The 17,746-nt window shown below is 36.9% G+C and overlaps 1 protein-coding gene across 2 annotated transcripts in view; it reads right to left on the bottom strand.

Annotated features, from left to right (window-relative positions):
- Positions 1-17,746, bottom strand: part of WDR19 (WD repeat domain 19) — a 42,583-nt gene that overhangs the window by 12,440 nt on the left and 12,397 nt on the right. For both annotated transcript variants that reach the window (XM_033060232.2, XM_033060233.2), the window contains 17 exons: positions 17,164-17,270; positions 16,629-16,751; positions 15,169-15,318; positions 14,449-14,596; positions 13,636-13,840; positions 12,141-12,300; positions 11,434-11,544; positions 9,771-9,880; positions 8,704-8,761; positions 8,340-8,486; positions 8,146-8,228; positions 6,852-6,935; positions 4,714-4,860; positions 4,422-4,546; positions 2,702-2,814; positions 1,779-1,847; positions 1,341-1,418 (listed from right to left, as the gene is read on the bottom strand). In XM_033060232.2, the coding sequence (XP_032916123.1) occupies positions 1,341-1,418; positions 1,779-1,847; positions 2,702-2,814; positions 4,422-4,546; positions 4,714-4,860; positions 6,852-6,935; positions 8,146-8,228; positions 8,340-8,486; positions 8,704-8,761; positions 9,771-9,880; positions 11,434-11,544; positions 12,141-12,300; positions 13,636-13,840; positions 14,449-14,596; positions 15,169-15,318; positions 16,629-16,751; positions 17,164-17,270 (2,018 nt within the window). The remainder of the gene's footprint in view (positions 1-1,340; positions 1,419-1,778; positions 1,848-2,701; positions 2,815-4,421; positions 4,547-4,713; positions 4,861-6,851; positions 6,936-8,145; positions 8,229-8,339; positions 8,487-8,703; positions 8,762-9,770; positions 9,881-11,433; positions 11,545-12,140; positions 12,301-13,635; positions 13,841-14,448; positions 14,597-15,168; positions 15,319-16,628; positions 16,752-17,163; positions 17,271-17,746) is intronic.

The raw sequence follows: 17,746 nt of genomic DNA on the forward strand, positions 1-17,746 counted from the left end.
CAGTCCCATGGACTTCTTTGAACAAGGCAGTTAGACTGCTGTTCTGAGAAAAGACTGGATGCTACAGTTTCTCTCCACCCAACTTCCATCACATATATGAAATTAATCCTGCTTACACTGATACTGCACAGATTTTTCATCCAGTGCCTCCAACAGCTTAAGTCCCTTTGGGTTCTTGCAGTTGAATTCTGTTTGTTTTGCTATGCTTTGCTTCTCTCAAAATTTATTGAAGTTCACATTTCATATTAAAGTAAAAGGTAAATAATAAAGAGATAAAGGTTTGGTGGTTTTTTTTACCTTTTAAAAAAGCAAAGTTTGCTTTTTCATCAAATGCTCAGTGTCTCCAAAAGTCTAGAATCTCAAACCCTTAATCCATACAGAGAGGAAAGAGACAGTTTCCAATTTCCTGACAGAATTGCAAACCACAGCTGTAATATTAGGGGTGAAATCAACTTACTGCACTAAGCTCCTGTCATCTCCATAATTACCAAACTTTATTGCCCTCAGCAAGGTATAAATTATTCTTCCATATATATCAGATTGCACCTGATTGTATTTACCATGACTTTGTATGACACGCTAAATTCCTCAACTAAGCAATTGATTGCAGACTGCAACACCCTCATCTGAGGTCTGGCTTTCACCACTTAGATCACATTTGAGTACTGCTGTAACAGGCAGTATAAACTTCATGTGGTTCAGCTACCTAGTTCCATGAACTCCAGCCCAAATACAACTGCATGTACAATAATCTCTATTATTATAAAAGCCATTCAGAAATCAAAAAGGAGCTGCTAATTTTGAAAATCTGTCCATAACATTTTACGCCTTACACTGATGTTGAACACAAGAACTATCGTAGCCTGGTCAACTTTGGGGTTTTGACCTGCATCTCCTACTTTGTACCTTCCTGTCTTCCACTGCAAAAGTCAGACCAACTCTGCTCCTGAAGGAAGAGATCAGTGCTGTAGCTTGTTTCAAGACATACACATGCTGACTGTCATCTGGGAAAGGCAACAGCCAGCTGGCAAACTGGCAACAACAAACAGCTCAGTTTTGTCTCTTACTCACATTATGAACATTAATTTGGACCTCCTCTGTCCAACTACCTGGTTTCATAAAGATGACTAAAGAAAAATTATCTAAGATAATTGCTTCCTTTCTTATATTTCTGAATCTGGAGTTACTGGGTAAATGACTCATGGAATGAACATACAAGTCTTGCTCCTTAACAAAAGAAAAGCACAGTCTGTGCCTACTAAGAATTTTAGGACAAAGTAAGCTCAAAATATCTTGAAGCACAGAAATGTGACACAATAGCAGTGATAAAAATACAATACCTGGGGCATGCCATCCCCCTCTCCCATAAGATAGTCAATCAGCTGATTTGTTAGGACTTCATCTTTTGCCCGTCCCACCTATTAAAAAAAGACACAAGAAATTTTGATATGAAAGAAGAAGGGAACTTCCTCATAAGGAGCCTTTCCATAATACACTAGAAACTAGACAGATTTAGAACATGATTTTTTTAGTTCTCTATGTCCAAATCAGATGATTCTTAGGTTCATCAGCTTTGACTGATGCAGCAGTTCGTATTTATTTTCTAATGTGTTAAGCTGGGATTTTTAGACATGTTTAGATATCATCTTTACTGATACAGTTTTCCTTCTATTTGCAATCTGTCCAAACACATTCAGTGATACTGGGAAAATGTCACAATACTGAAGGTAAATTTCTTAAAAAGATGAAGAATTTTTTGTTTAATCGAAGTTGCTTACTGTTTCAATTGCCATTTCCATAGCCAAGTTATCTTCTGTGCTTGGACTTTGCAAGAAGTGCCTTAATGCCTAAAATGATAAAGAAGGGAAGTTAAAATTGAGACACTTGAAACTCATTTTTTCTAATTTTTATCAAGTTCTCTCTCTCTGCATTTTGGTAAGACAAGTGGCACACCCAAATGTTTATCTCAACTACAGAGGTAGCAGCCCCCCTTACAGATACTCATGCAAGAAACAATTGAGACTGCCAAATTCTGGTGTACATCTTCACTAACTGTGAAAGATGTTCACAGCAATATAGTGAGAACAAATTAATGATTAATGTAATTAACGTCACAATATTTTTAATGTTATGGAGCCCTGCATGGCACAGTTGAAGGAGCTGCCATCTACAATGGCCATAATTTGCAAAAGTCAGTCATATTTTTTGGTATGTGTTCAGTATGCAAAAGTCAAATATTTCATAAGCATCAGTTCAGAGACTTGTTAACTGATCAAAAGTGTGTCAATTAACATACTTCAATTAACATATTTCCTTTTTTTAAAAAAAGCTTTCAGTTAGGGCACACTACAGCATATAAATTAATTAGATATTCTGCAACCAAGTCTCCACTGATCCAGCCAATTAAATGTAAATAAATTGTGGCTGTGGATCATGACATTCAGAGATTCATTGACAATAGTATATCATTGATTCACTTCAAGCTTCTACTATGAAAAACCTATGTGCATGGCAATGTATCAATCATGGAACACAGTCTAGATAACTGTAAATATAAATAGTTTGTTTACATTTTTTACCCTTTAAAAATGTATCAGTATGTCATCAGTTAAGGCCCTTAAAATCTAATAAGAACTTTCCTGTATTTTGAGCAGTTTCTATAAACATTTAACTTTCACTGGCTTATCCTTTAAGTACTGACCCGTCCATATTGACCACACAGTAAGAAAAATTTCCCCGCCTGAAAATGTTTCTTTTCTGCTTCAAAATACAGTGCAATGCTCTGATAATCTTCATTGGTAGTACTTTCAGAACCTGTAACAGACAGATCTGAGTGATAGCAGAGTGTTCTTATTAAATAAGATGAAGACCCTATTGAAGGAACATATTCCTATTCTACTTTGTTTTCCCACCGACATTCAAGGAAAACCAAAGCCAGACAGACTCAAATTTTGTCTTACACATTTCTTCCTATTTAATCAGACTAAATACTATACATTAGGAGCTAATAACATAGTGAAATAATTGTTTCCACAGGTTTTACACCATAATGAGATTTCTGCTTTTCACAGGATCATAGAATAATAAAATTATTTGGGTTTGAAGGGATTTTAAAGATCATCTAGTTCCAACTCCCCTGCCATGGGGCAGGGACACCTTTCACTAGACCATCTTGCTCAGAGCTCCATCCAACCCAGTCTTGGAACCCTTCCAGGAACAGGACATCCAAACTTGTCTGCGCAACCTTTTCCAGTGCCTCACCACCCTCACAATAAATAATTTTTTCCTAATATCTAATCTAAATCTACACTTCCTTAGTTTAAAACCATCTCCCCTCACCCTGTCACTACATTATCTTCTAAAAAATCATAATGAAATGGCATTGCTATGACCTGATAATAATTTTTTCCATCATGTCTTGGCAACAATAAAGCAGGTCAAGTGATTATGAGATTATCACCTGAATTGCTTTCACAGTTTCAGAATATGGAAGCATACTTGTATTGGACAAAGCGAGGCTATCAAGGCCAATGCAACCATGTAGTAGCACTACTTAAAGTTTTCTAATCAAGACTCTATTCTGCTGTACACATGTAAAAAACAGACAGCCACTACTCCAAAGTTAGTTTTAAACTCCTTTTTTACCACTTAGATTACAGTTTGAGACATCCTATTTTAGATAGAAATAAGAAAGCAAAAAGAACTGTAGGACAATTGTGGCCACCTTGACAACCATCTGCAACCATACATTTCCAAGCTAACTGTTGCCAAGTTTTATAACCTTCATAATAAGAAATCAATGTGTAAACAATGAGATTAATTGCAAATATGAGAATTTGGGAGATACGTATGTGAAGCTGACAGGGCATTTTTCAAAGATGCCTCACACAAATGGAAACTATAAAATTTGGTGCAAATTGGCAAGGTAGACTCTGACTGGCTTGATGGCCTAAGATAAAAGACAACTTCTCAGTAAGGTCTCCTTTCCATCTCTCACTGAGACAAGAGGAGGCCACGAAGGGTCTTAAAGAGTAGAAAAGGAAAAGAAGTGACATGTCAGAAAAGAGCTGGAAACAAGAGAAAAGGGGGAAAAAATTCAAGAACTGTACCGTGAAATGCTCCATTTTGTATCAAGATAAAAGAAAGGGATTCCTCAATGGGCACAAAAAATAGTCTAGGCAAATGTTTTATCTCTACAGATAAGCAAAAAAAACCTGTAGGACAGGCAAGATTTGAAAACCAAGGAGAGAGCAAAGCTTGAAGCAAAGTCTGGCTTGTAGGCCTGAAGTACACACTGGCCATGATGACTGGAAATGGGAAACAAAACTTAACAACCATTGTCTTAGGATTTAAAATCAGTTAAAATTGATAAAAGATCAGAAAAACATAATGCAAGCAAACTATGAGTCTAGAATACTCACTGATGATATCAGCATAAATCTCCATCTTATCGTGTTGTTGAGCTAATGTGAAAGCTTCATTATTACACTTAGACATAACCAGGAACTGGATGGCAGAACCATAGTCACCAAGCTGCAGAAAGAATCTAATCAGAATGACAAATTAATACCTTAGTACTAATTAACTCAATGAATACACCACATGTTTTAGCAATATAGTACATAACATACATACAAATATGACACACTTCTAATCCATTTTATACCTTGTTTTAACTAGACGTCTTTTTAATGTGCATAACATGACTGTTACCTGGCCACCATCTTTGCTCCTTCAAGAGACTGTGTTTCTCTCACAATATTAACAGCCTTTTCAGGATTATTTAGGTGATCCAAATATAGTCGAATTACACTATCCCATTGTTTTGCATGTTCATAAGCTATCACAGCTTCCATGTACCTGCAAAATAAAGATTCCACATCAGTTGTTTTAACTTTGTAAATAACTCTTTATAATATGATGTGAAGGAAACACAAAGTATTTTATTTCTGTGCAATTACTTTGTGGCAACTTCCTTTCCGTTTGCATGTACAGTAATTTCACAATTACAAGCCGCACCCGATTATAAGCCGCACTTCTGGGTGTCGGCAACTTTTTGTTCTTTGTCCATACATAAGCTGCACCTGATTATAAGATGCACATTACAATACAGAGTGTGATAAAAGGTATCTATTCTATCACCATCTGTTGAGGGTGGGGGCAGTGATCCTTATCTCAACGGCAGATATTCTGCTAATGGGCCATCCATTGAAACCAGGTGGGGCATTGTTCTTTATCTTTTCACAACCCATCCTTCCTCCAGGGAGTCATTTTCTGCTAATGGCCATTGAGTCCCACTGTGTGACTGATAAAATTACTGCATCCCACTGGAAGTTGCTCCAGCCGGGGGAAGAGCCCAACATTTCTTACCAAAATAAAAACAGAGGTTTTGGGACACTAAGGAAACCCCTTTCTCCACTGGACTCCGGAGGAATACTGGACTTCACATCACCACTGGACCTTTAGAGGGAAACTGCACCTTCTACAGGAGCACTGCTCCAACTGAATCACATCTGTCACTGCAAGAGGACAGCAGCCACCATTCAATGGGACTGCTACCAACACCCTGCCTGATGGGGTGTCAGGTTGTAGTCTGACTTTGTCAGGGTTTGGGGTTTACTCCTTTGTAGTACTGTACTTCTATTTCAATTTCCCTAGAAAAGAACTGTTATTCCTAATTCCCATATTTTTGCCTGAAAGCCCCTTGATTTCAAAATTATAATAATTTGGAGGGAGGAGTTTTACATTTCATCATTTCAAAGAGAAGCTCCTGCCTTTCTCAGCAGACACCTGTCCTCCAAACTAAAACAGCAACTTTTCATTCTTTGTCCATATATAAGCCACACCTGATTATAAGCCACACTTCGGGTTTGGACCAAAATTTTAGTCAAAATGGTGTGGCTTATAATAATGAAATTACTGTACTTGCATTGTTCTGCATTTACTACATTATTTTTGTTTTTCTATTTAATTTTCTCTTATGTGAATGAAAAGCAGAGGCAACAGAAAAATGTCTAGCACAATACTATTTTTGACCTATTCTGCCAGCATCTCTTTTGCTATATATTAAAAACAGTTAATCTCTTCCATATGAAATCCCTTGGGAGCAAGAGAACCATGAAAGCCAAACATGATAGCTAGGCATACAATTTAAAAAATAAGACCTCTTTCCTCTTCTGTAGACAAGAAATTTCTCATTCTCTTGCTACGCAATTGACATAAACTGTAATTTCTAGTCTCATCAATGCAAACATTGAACTCTGGTGCTGTTTCACATTTTAAAGTATTATTATTCTGAAGCATGTTTACTTACAGGTAAGGACTAGGAGGAACTACATTCTGTGATTAAATATAACCTACCTGGGGCTTTCACTTCAGCTAATAACTTGGCATTACTCAATATTCTGCAAGTGCAGCCATTAAGATGTACCAGTAAATTGATTCCAGAATGAAAACATTTCTTTCAAGATTATTCTCCCCTTGAATGACCTTTAAAATCACAGCTAAGGAGTTGTTAGAAACAAACTGAACTTGAATATTCTGCCAAGTGGAATGATGTTCAGTACTTTAAAACCTTTGATGACTTTTGTTAGAAAGATATTAATGTTTAGACAGGAACACAGTTAATTAGAAATACACCTTTGAAACCAGATGAATGTCCTTAGATTGTTTAAAATTGTCAATACACTAAGTGTAAACTTAAGTTTATATATTTTAGAATCCATTTTCACAAGACTATTTTGTGCAACAGTTTCAGTATGTTTTAATTTATTTTACAAAAACACTAATGTATAATAATAACAACAACAGATTAACATGCTTTATATTAAAAAAAGAGCATTCAAAAGTACCTGCCATCTGCTTCTTTGGCCTTTGCATATTGTAGGTGAATCTTTGGAGATGAAACCTGAGAAAGAAGTTCACCAACCTTTGCCCTAGAAAGATAATAGCTATTTAATAAATACAGTTGGTTCCAAATTTTCTCCAGTAAAACTGTCAGATTTATGTCAACACTGAAAAGGAGTCTGATAGAAGAAACTGAATGGATAATGGATAAGTTTTGAAGTAATTTCAGTATTTTCAAAAAGTTGCATTTTGTAAGAACCGGAAATTACAGATTGCTTTATGAGCATACAGGCTTGAAGACAGTCTCCTCTTTTTTTCTGAGGTGTACAAGCATAAGAAGTGCCAAACCAACATTTTTCACCTCAGGTGTTCTTGGATTAACCAACAGAAGAAGCACAGCATTAAAACTGTAACCTTAAAGATCCATAAAGCCAACAAACTAAGCAGTGGGCCTTTCAGGACAAAGGATATGAGAGACTCAACAGAGGCTGACCTTAAATCTCACCTTTTAAGATGGGCACTCTTAAAACTGAACCTCCCTCTGCAAGAGTAAACAAAGCTTGTACCTCCCACTTCCCAAATCAAGGTTATCATTACATGCAAGCTACTCCCCTTAACCAAGTGCTTTCCTGGTTCATTTTGATGCCACTGACAATTCTTTGATGAAATAAAATTTTAATTTTTCAAATAAATACACACAATATTCCAACCTAATCATTAGAGCACTCATATGAAAGAGGTCTTACTGTACTGTCCAATCAGTTCCTAATGTGAGCACTCCTTAAAAAACAATTAGGCCAGAACTGAGCCTTTAAATCTCTCAGAAAACTGGACTTTCCAATGGAGACTTCACAATAATCAAATTAACTTAAAAAAAGAAAATTATGACACTGGCTACTCTTGAGTAATTTCCAACTGTCCAAATACTCAGTCTCAGCTAGGCATGCTATAAAACTAAAAAATCTAATTAATTAAACAGTAATTACACAAATATAATTACTATAGTCAGTGTGCACTAAATTCAGCGTGGAAGTGTGCATGTACACCCACAAAAGAATTGAAACTGTAGGAAACTGAAAACATACCACACAAAAAAAGGAAAAAATATTTCTCATTTACAGTAAGACTATATTAAAATAGCATAAATTTCTGAGAGAATCTTTAAGCTTGAATTCAGAATAATAAAATCAATAAAACATAGTTAATAAGGTATTTGTGTTATTCAGAGAATCAATCTTTTCCAAAGAGCACCCCAGCAAATCCTCTGAAATATAACATTTCCCTGAAACCTGTACTTACCAGTTTTTACACCGGATGTACACTGATGCTGCCTTGTCATAATATTGTCCCTTTTCATACAGTTGAGCAGCTTCTGAAAATTGCTACAATATCGGAAACCATTAAAATATATTTCTAAATTAAGATTATAAATAAATTACTAACCTAGAGAAACCACATATTCAGCCTTAACTTATATAAACTCTCTTGAGTACCTTCATATTCTCCAGGATAGCTCCACAGTCTCTTTTTAGTAACCTACTGGGATGTTTGAGGGCCTGGTTTACCCCTCGACGGACATCTCCCATCCGAATGGACATCTGAGCTACGCCAGCAAGGCAAATTTCATCATGTTCTTGGTACTGGCAATCAAATGAAAAACAGTAACTATACACGTTAGAAACACCAGGTCACAAAAGTGACAGTAATCAAGCATTGAAATAAACTAACAAAATATTACAGACTTAATAACATTTAATTTAGAGCTGAATTTAAAAATCATAATTCAGTAAGTCAGAAATATGATAACTTAATGTTTATTGTGACAGTACAATGCTATCATTACTAAAAAGGAATTACCTCATTGTTTCCAGTGATTCCCTTCTCATAATGTGCCAGAGCATTAACATAATCACCCCTAAAAGAAAACTGGAAGTTATACAGACAAATACATTTAATAGGAAGAGATGTTTGCCTTCCTACCACTTCATGCATGCATATGCATGTATCTGTCTTGATTTAGATATAACAACTGCACAGAAGTTGTGAGGTATACAAGAGGTGGACAGTTACACAGAATGTGATGGCAATTCCTATGGACTTGATCAAGCTCTTAGTCAAAGATGCAATTCCATCTCTCAATTCTGTTGGACAGAGACCAATAAACCTCCCTTAAAAGGCAAAGAATATATCTACAAAATACACCTCAGTGGCCTCAGCTCTATTCCAGATTTTTCTGGAAGGCAAATGAAGGTAATCTTTGAAATTATTTAGAATTTTTGCAACACAAAATCAAAGGTAATTTTTTTCCTGAAGTGTATTCAGAACTGAAGTTCCAGATAGTTGCATTACTTCAACCACGCCCATTCCTTCCTTTCTGTGACCAGCAAGTGTCGTCTCTCAATGCCAGGTGTACTGCCAGGGAGAAGGAGTTGTCTACAAACTACTAATAGTTTTTCTTCTTGACTTAGATTTTATCTGGGAAGAATTAACTATCAAATAGACTTTCAGGGACTGGCAGCCTTGAAATTTGACACACCTCTACCTCAATGATTTAAGAAAATGAAGGCACATATTTAAAGTAAGACAGGCAAAAGGCATGGCTTTCATCAAACATAAGAAGTGTTAAATTATTTGGACTTCCTTTGTTTCCCAAGAACTTGCCTGCACCAAACTATTTATTTAGTAGATGATATTATACAGTGGACCTAGCAGTGGCAAAGAACATACATATACCAGAATTAATCAAAAGGAACTGTGATTTACTAACATGTCTCTAGCATGAAAGATCCCTTGCAAAACTCCTCTTCCTCATACTATAGCTGCAAGACCTCACTGAATCCTCTCTCAGCAATGCAGTCACCTGAAATATCTCAATTCTGTATTGGATTAATATTCTTACACTAGAGCCTTACAGGAGAACTTACATGAATTCAAGCTGCACTGCATATTCCTTTGATATGAAAGGGATTTGGTCTGGGGCCAGACGTTTAGCCAGCTGAAGTGCTTTGTCCCAGTGCTGCAAGTCTTTTCGCATCTATTAACAAAGAACAGTAACATTTTTTGATGCAAGTATCAAATTTGGACTTATATTCTGAACTTTATATTATTCTAAATACAAATATTGACTAAATATTCTAGAAAGATTCAGACGATTTGAGAGACTCTCATCCTGAAGGAAGGTCTGTTAGGTTGACCCTGGAAATGACAGGTCTGTCAGTCTCACTTCAGTGCTTACGGAAAAGATTATTCTTGGAGTTACTGAAAAACACTTGAAGGACAATGCAGTCATTTGTCACAGCCAACACAACTTCATGAGAGCAAAGTCCTGCCTGACAAACGTAATTTCCTTTTATTGTAAGGTAACCCACCCAGCTGATCAAGGACAGTCAATGTAATCTTTCTGGATTTCAGTAAAGCTTTGAATATGGTCTCTTAGAGTATATAAAATGTCCAGCCCACAGCTGGGTAAACATATCATGGGATGGGTGAGCTACTAGTTCACAAGTCAGGCTCAAAGGGTTACAGTGAATGGGGCGACATCATACAGGTAACCTGTCACTAGCGGGGTTCTACAGGGCTCCATCCTGTGCTCTTCAACATCTTCATAAATTACTTGGACACAAGACCCAAAGGTACAATAAATAAGTTTGCTGATAATACTAAATTGGAAGGAAAGGAACTCTCTCAAAGACAGGTCCTGCAGAGAAAACTTGCCAAATTAGAGGGCTGGGCACTCACCAACTGTATGAAGTTTAACGAGAGAAGAGCCAGACTCTGACCTGGGACAGAGCAACCCTGGATGTACAGAGTGGGGAATGGGATGCTGGAAAGCAGTGCCATGGAAGGGGACCTGGGGTCCTGGTCCATGACAAGCAGTGTCCTGGCAGCCAGGAGGGACAACCATGTCCTGGGGGGCATCAGGCATAGCATCACCAGCCAGGCAAGGGAGGGAATTGTCCTGCTCTGCTCTGAGCTGGGGCAGCCTCATCTTGAATACTGTGTGCAGAAGGATCTAAAGCTGTTAGAGAGTGTCCAAAGGAGAGCTACAAAGATGGTGAAGGGCCTTGAGGGGAAGCCCTCAAGGGGTGGCTGAGGGCACTTGGCCTGTTCAGCCTGGAGGAGACTGAGGTGAGACCTCATTGCAGTCTGCAGCTTCCTTGTGACGGGAAGAGGAAGGGCAGAGACTGATCTCTTCTCTGTGGTGCCCAGATATAGGAACCAAGGGAATGGCCTGTAGCTGTGTCAGGGCAGTTTTACATTGGATATCATCCAGGAAAAGGTTCTTCACCCAGAGGGTGTTTGGGCACTGGAACAGCTCCCCAGGAAGTGGTCAGAGCACCAAGTCTGACAGAGTTCCAGAAGCATTTGGACAACGCTCTCAGGCACATGGTATGACTCTTGGGATTGTCCTGTGCAGAGCCAGGAGCTGGACTTTATGATCCATGTGCTTCCCTTCCAGTTCAGGTTAGTCTCTGATTCTAGTCACATAATGGCAAGATCAAAACCATAAAAGGACAAAATTATCAGAAGGTAAAATATTCCAGCATTAACCTGGAAAAAACCCTCAATGAATAAATAAATGAATACCTCAAGAGCAGCAACAGGACAGGAGGATGCCAGATACAAATCCTGAGCCAGATTAAAATCACTAGTAAACATTGCAAGATGTCCTGCTAAAAGGTTGTGGTCTTCTATTCCCTGTAGAAAGACACAATAGGTGCAGAAGTAGTCCAAAAGAAAATAAACACTGTATAAATAACATAATCTAGTAAGAAAAAGAAAGAAAAATAGTAAAACAAAATATCCTTACATTTTACAACTATGTGTATTGGATTCTACAAACCGGAAAAAGCCCCTACATGCCACTAGAGCTAACAGTGTCTAAAATCAGTGATTTGCAGAAGTATAATTTTAAGGCACTATTTCACTTTTATACATATAAATGCAATCTGGTTTTGTTTTGGATTTTTTTAAATAGCAGTCTTCAACATTTTCTCAAAAATAGCAAAAGGAAATAAGAGCCTCTCAATGCCTAAGACATAAATATATTCTGCTGTTCTCAAGCAAATGCAGAAATAAATACTGTGCTGTCCAGTAGAGACTGCAACCACTTCAAGAGAAAACCAAGCAAACAGTCTGTAGTTTGGACACTTTAGCCTCTATATCCTTTGAAAGCAATTCAACTTCTGTTTGAACAAAAACAACCCATTCCCCCAGAAAAAAAAAAAACCAACAACTATTCTGCAATTCTTATAAGAGGAATTAAATTACCATCTTTCCTATTTATATTTTACCTTTACTTGCTCTAGTGACATCACCATCCCAGCATTACCAGATGTTCGATAAACACGTATTGCAAAATCCACCTCCATATGATGTAAGCAAGCTTTGCCCAGCTCATTCCAACAAGACTGGTCATTCAGAAGTGTGCAAATCTCCCATGCTTCAGAAAACCTACAGAAGGTAAAACACATTTACTACTACCCTAATTTTAGATATACTTAAAACTCCCTCTTAACATTTTTTCCTCTCTGTCAGAGAAAACATAAAAAAATTTACTTCTAAGCCATGGAGAGAGAGATGAAAGGAAAAATACAAATGCATACCCTCTCCTGTTTCTACCACACTTTTTAGCAAACCATCTGCTTTCCCGACTTCTGCCTGTTTTCCATTATACTGATTTTGCATTGCTTCATTATAGTGGGGGGAGAGTATGACTGAAGAACCTTGAGCCAGTTTCGGAGGAGCCACTGTCATAAAACCCTGAATAAGTCTTGAAAAAAATTACACTAATTTCACAAATACAAGCCGCACGGAGTATAAGCCGCATTTCCGGTGTATTGGCAATGTTGATGTCTTTGTCAATAAAAAGTCGCACCCAAATATTAGCCGCACTTTCGTTCGCGGTGAACTTTCACAAAGTTGTCATTTAGTAACAGAATCGCGGATTGCCGACCTTGGAAACATTATTTCCAAGTGAAAAAAGACACAGACCATAGCTGCGTCAGCGTACCCTTTATTTACAAGCCATAAAAGACACGAACAATAGTGGGGTCATTTTGCGAGCATTCCCAATGGATCTGCATTGACTTTAAACAGCAGCTCAGCCACGCGGGCACAGCCCGGCCCGGCCCCTCCCCTCCCCTCCTTTCCCCTGATCCGCAGGAGCACAGCCCCTCCCCTCCCCTCCCCTCCCCTGATCTACATGAGCATGGCCAGCTACGCAGCCACACAAGACTGAAAACACTTTAAAAAGTACAGAGAAGTATCACACACTTCTATCAAACTGCCAAGAGAATGCGCCGAGGGAACTCACCCCAATAACACCCCCTGTCCCTCAGTAACGCCGCCATCCACAGGCAGGCAATAAGCTGTTCTCTGATTGGTTCATCGTCGGAACAACGGGAAACCATGGATTTCAAACCATTTTTGCTCGGGACAGGACCGGCACAGTACCAGGTAAGGGCAGATATCACATTTTTGTTAATAAATTAGCCGCCCCGGAGCACTAGCCGCACTTCCGGGTTTCCACCAAAATTTTGGTGAAAACAGTGCGGCTTGTATTCGTGAAATTACTGTACTTTAGGCTTTTACTAGATAGTGAAAAAAATGCAAACCACCACGGGGTCATTTACTTCGCTTGGTCTGCCTGGACAGCTATGTGAACTTATGGATCAATCTGATGTATCAATATTCAGCAGGACACTTTAAAATCACCAGGATATGCTATATTGAATTATAAGCACAGAAGAAAACAATTGACACAATATAATTAAAATGCAGACGTACCTTTTCAACATTAGAGTCTGAGTAAGCATTTTTCTCAGCATATCAGGTCCAAAGTCTTTCAAATTGCCAAGGAAACCATGAGTACTTAAATAGATACTGTTTGTTTTCCCACTCTGAGTCTGACAAGTTAATTCTCCATTATACAACAACAAAGGTTTATGGGAATAGGGGACTTCCGTGCCACCTGCCAAAATAATCCTTGATCCTAGATTCAAATATCAGGAAGAAAAAAAAGACATCTTATAAAAATCCCTACATGGCAAAAAGTATAGCAAGCAGCTGAAAACATGTATATTTGCAGGGCATTAATTCAAGGTCTGTCATTCTGGTAGTCAGCAGCAACTACACAAGCACACATCTTTCAGTGAATATACAGAATATGAAGCTTTTAAACCAGTAAGGTTCTTTTCCAGATGTTTGCAGGTAAATTTCAATGTTTCTCGCTTGCAAATATAGAAATGGCTATGTTTGCAATTTAACACTTTCAATTAATACAAGTTTAGTGACCCTGATGCAAGTTTTGTCACCCTGATCCTGAGATTTTTTCTCATGAATGCTTCAAAATACAATTGAAGCACAATGTGTAACTTTCAGATGAAATATTGCAATAGCAAGAAGCTTATGGAGTTGAGACCAAAATGCCTTGAAGCCTTACAGAGAAACCTGCAAAGTAACTAGTAACTAGTTTTCTATTCATCAGTTACACTTCAAATCTTCTATTTCTAAGACAAATGAAGATTCAGAACATGTTTTACTTTATTAAGTAAAATAGTATAATCTTTAAGAATAACTTTTTTAAAGACCTTATGGTACCTTGAATGGTATCCTTATGAAAAACGTAAGTGTATACTTTATCATCGTCAAAAGCAACAAAAACACCTTTATCCATTGGCCAGTTTTCCCACAGGATTCCTTTAATGGTTGGTGAGAAGTCTGGAATCTCATATACTCTATCATTTACCTATATATAATGCAAAAGTAAAGTTACTACTAAGTTACTAAGGCAAGAAACAAAATATTCATTCTAGCTGTGATTAAAAATTTCCAATTTCAAATTTCAATTAAAAATTTCAAAATTTAATTTAAATTAAATATTTTAAAATAAGTAGTGCAGAAATATGAAAATTGTTTTAAGAAAAAGTTTCCTTATAAGCAGTAATTCTTAATAACACAAGAATTTAAATTTGGAGTGGAGAAAATACATATTATATAAATTATATTTACTATTCTTTAAAAAGAAGGTATGCAGAAGGGTGGTGAAACTGGCTAAATTATCCGTATTTAAATATATAAACCCAAATATTTTTGAAAATTACCAATAGGGAACTTAGTATAATGAAATTGTCCTGATCCAGTATGACAGATTTCATTTCCTTACATTACCATTAAATTATCTTTAAGGTTCCTTGCCAGCTTTTTCTATCAGCATACATGCTGGAGTGAAAAAATCTTCTTCATTTTCTATTAAAAACACTATATAGCTGAAAAGCCTGCTTGTAAATATATTCTATTGGTATGCCACAATTAACTTACTGGACAATAGACAAAGCCATCACTTTTGTCATCTATGAAAGCCATTCTGGTTCCACTGGGATCTGGAAAAACCTTTCTCACACTGACAGGATGCCGATATTCATTCACATATTGCCAGTCTTCAATGTAGAAATAATGAATAACTCCAGTCTAATGAGAAATAACACAAAATGTTAATAATTACATTACATCAGTAAGTGGCAAGTAGGTAATTAATTTGGCCGTAGTGTCTTCCATCTTAGAGTACTGAGTGCTCAAAAAAAGTACTTTTAAGTGGGTTTTTTTGCTTCATTCTGACACCCTGTTTTGGATAAGACAGGAAAAATTTTGGGGGAGCAAAGAAAGGATCTGGGAGGTTTCAGGGCTTCCTTTTTTTGAGGTTGGTTTTGATATTTATCTTCCTCTGCTTTGTGGTGACGAGTGTTTACTGTGCAGTTCTTTAAACATATGAAATGCCTGTCTCATTGCTGAGAGAAGCATAACGTTCCAAAAAGCTGGAAAATTTGCTTCCAAGGAAGAACCACACATTCTTACGAAGAGATGTACCTAACTCAGGGAATAAAAGCAATCAAACTAATTTGTGATTAAAGGTATATTTTAAAAAAAATGTGGCTTTTGACATCAAGGGTAGAATTTGCACACATCAAATTGATCATTTGCAAATTCAGTACTTCAAACTTATCAGTATCAGTTTAGGTACAGAGGAGATGGGAAAGGCCTCATCTGCTACAAATCCACTCAAGTTATTAAACTAATTATTAAACCAGAGGCAGTGGTTCTGGAAAGTTAATTCATCAGTCAATATCACAAAGAGCATGATACCACAATGCTAAATGTGCCCTGTATTCCCAGCACCAAAAAGTGTCCTGTATGTTTTAAAAGGAAAAAACAACTACCCTCATACATAAAAAAATCTCCAGAAAAAATCCATAAGCATATCCACATCCCTCTTCAGTGTCCTCCTTGATTCCTATCCTTGTTGAAACATGTAAAATAATTCTGTTTGGACAAAGGTTTCAGTAGCAAGTCAAGGCTTTCATTTATGCTATGACACTTGTATACATGAGTACCTTTTTGTCTACATCTTCCACATCACTACCTAAATCAACAAAATTGCAAGGCAAGTGTATATTTTTTCTTTTATCTGGAAGACATTTTGATTGCTAACTCTCTCACTACTGCAACAGAATTAAGTTCTGCTATTAAAAGCAATATTTTGCAACAAACACTAGTAAAAGCAAAACTTAATTTTCCTGTCAATGCGCATCATATAAATGCAACAGTAAAAGAAGCTGGATGCTATTTTGACTGTATTTGCTCAAAGTTCTTGTATAGAAAACAATCCACTCTGAAGTTCACAGATGCACTTTTTGTTTTGCTAAAAGAATGAGCAGTAATAAAAAAAATCAGACAGAAATATATTCCATCTAAAAAGATATTTTAAAAGAGGTAATACTTACATCTGTACCATATATGAGGAAGTCACTAGTTAAAGCATGGCACAAAATTCTGTATTTGTCATCATCTGCTGGGAAAAGTCGAGTTTCTCGTTCTTCCTGAGCACCCAAACCCTCACTTTCTATCTAAATATAAAGAACATGATGAACTGAAAAACTCCATTGTTAACAATAGGATATCATGGTGCTGCTTGTATCAAACTGTAAGAAAATTAGACCAAAAAATCCTTGCATGTGCATCCCTTAAGAACCCAGCATCTGCTTCTGTCACATTATCAGAGATCTTTAAAATAAAACTTGTTAAATAGCTGACAAGAAAATGCTTTTCTTCACCTGTTCTAGTCTAGGTTGTATTTCTAAGTCTACAGAAACTCAGCTCTATATTTTACTTAGCCAGCAAAAGTGTTCTGAAATATTTTTAATTTTTATCTCCATTAACTGAAGATCATAGCATTTTATTTAATTTTTAACATTACATTAACTTTATCAGTTTATATCAACTCATTAGTTCAACAATCCAAACTGCCAGAGCTCTTACCATATGCAACTGGACTTTACCCTCAAAAAGAGCAGCAGCATAATCGGAATTAAGGCGCATACTTGCTACTGTCCCCAGGTACTCCACATCTTTAAGCTTTTTTACATCTAAAGGATTCAAACAGAAAAGATAAGGCAAAAATAACTTTGATTTTGTACAGGTCTTCACTTACCTAAATTTGCAGCTGAGTAAGCAGATGTGAAAATCTCCTAACTAAGCAGAGAGGGGACAAGTCACACATAAGGAGACTTTCTTCTTAGCAGTCAGAGAACTGGTTAGAAACTACAAATCAAACTCTTTTTCTATGCAACTCTGACTAGTATCATTATCGTTACAGTATCTGAAATTTGGACATAGCATAAACAAATTTTCCTTATCCCATAAAAACAACATGAAGAGCTGCCAAACTGAAAATTTAAACTCTCTGATCACAGTTCCTAGGTACTTTGCTGAATTTAGTACTTTCAGACACAGATATATAATGTCTCAAAAGCCTGAAGTCCTTCATTGATTAACAAGATGATGTGAAAAAAATAAGTAAGCAACAGTCTTATGACCAATGCCTCAAAAGAGAGGCAATGCC

Source organism: Catharus ustulatus, chromosome 5 (assembly GCF_009819885.2).
Source record: "Catharus ustulatus isolate bCatUst1 chromosome 5, bCatUst1.pri.v2, whole genome shotgun sequence".
Classification (NCBI taxonomy): Eukaryota; Metazoa; Chordata; class Aves; order Passeriformes; family Turdidae; genus Catharus; species Catharus ustulatus.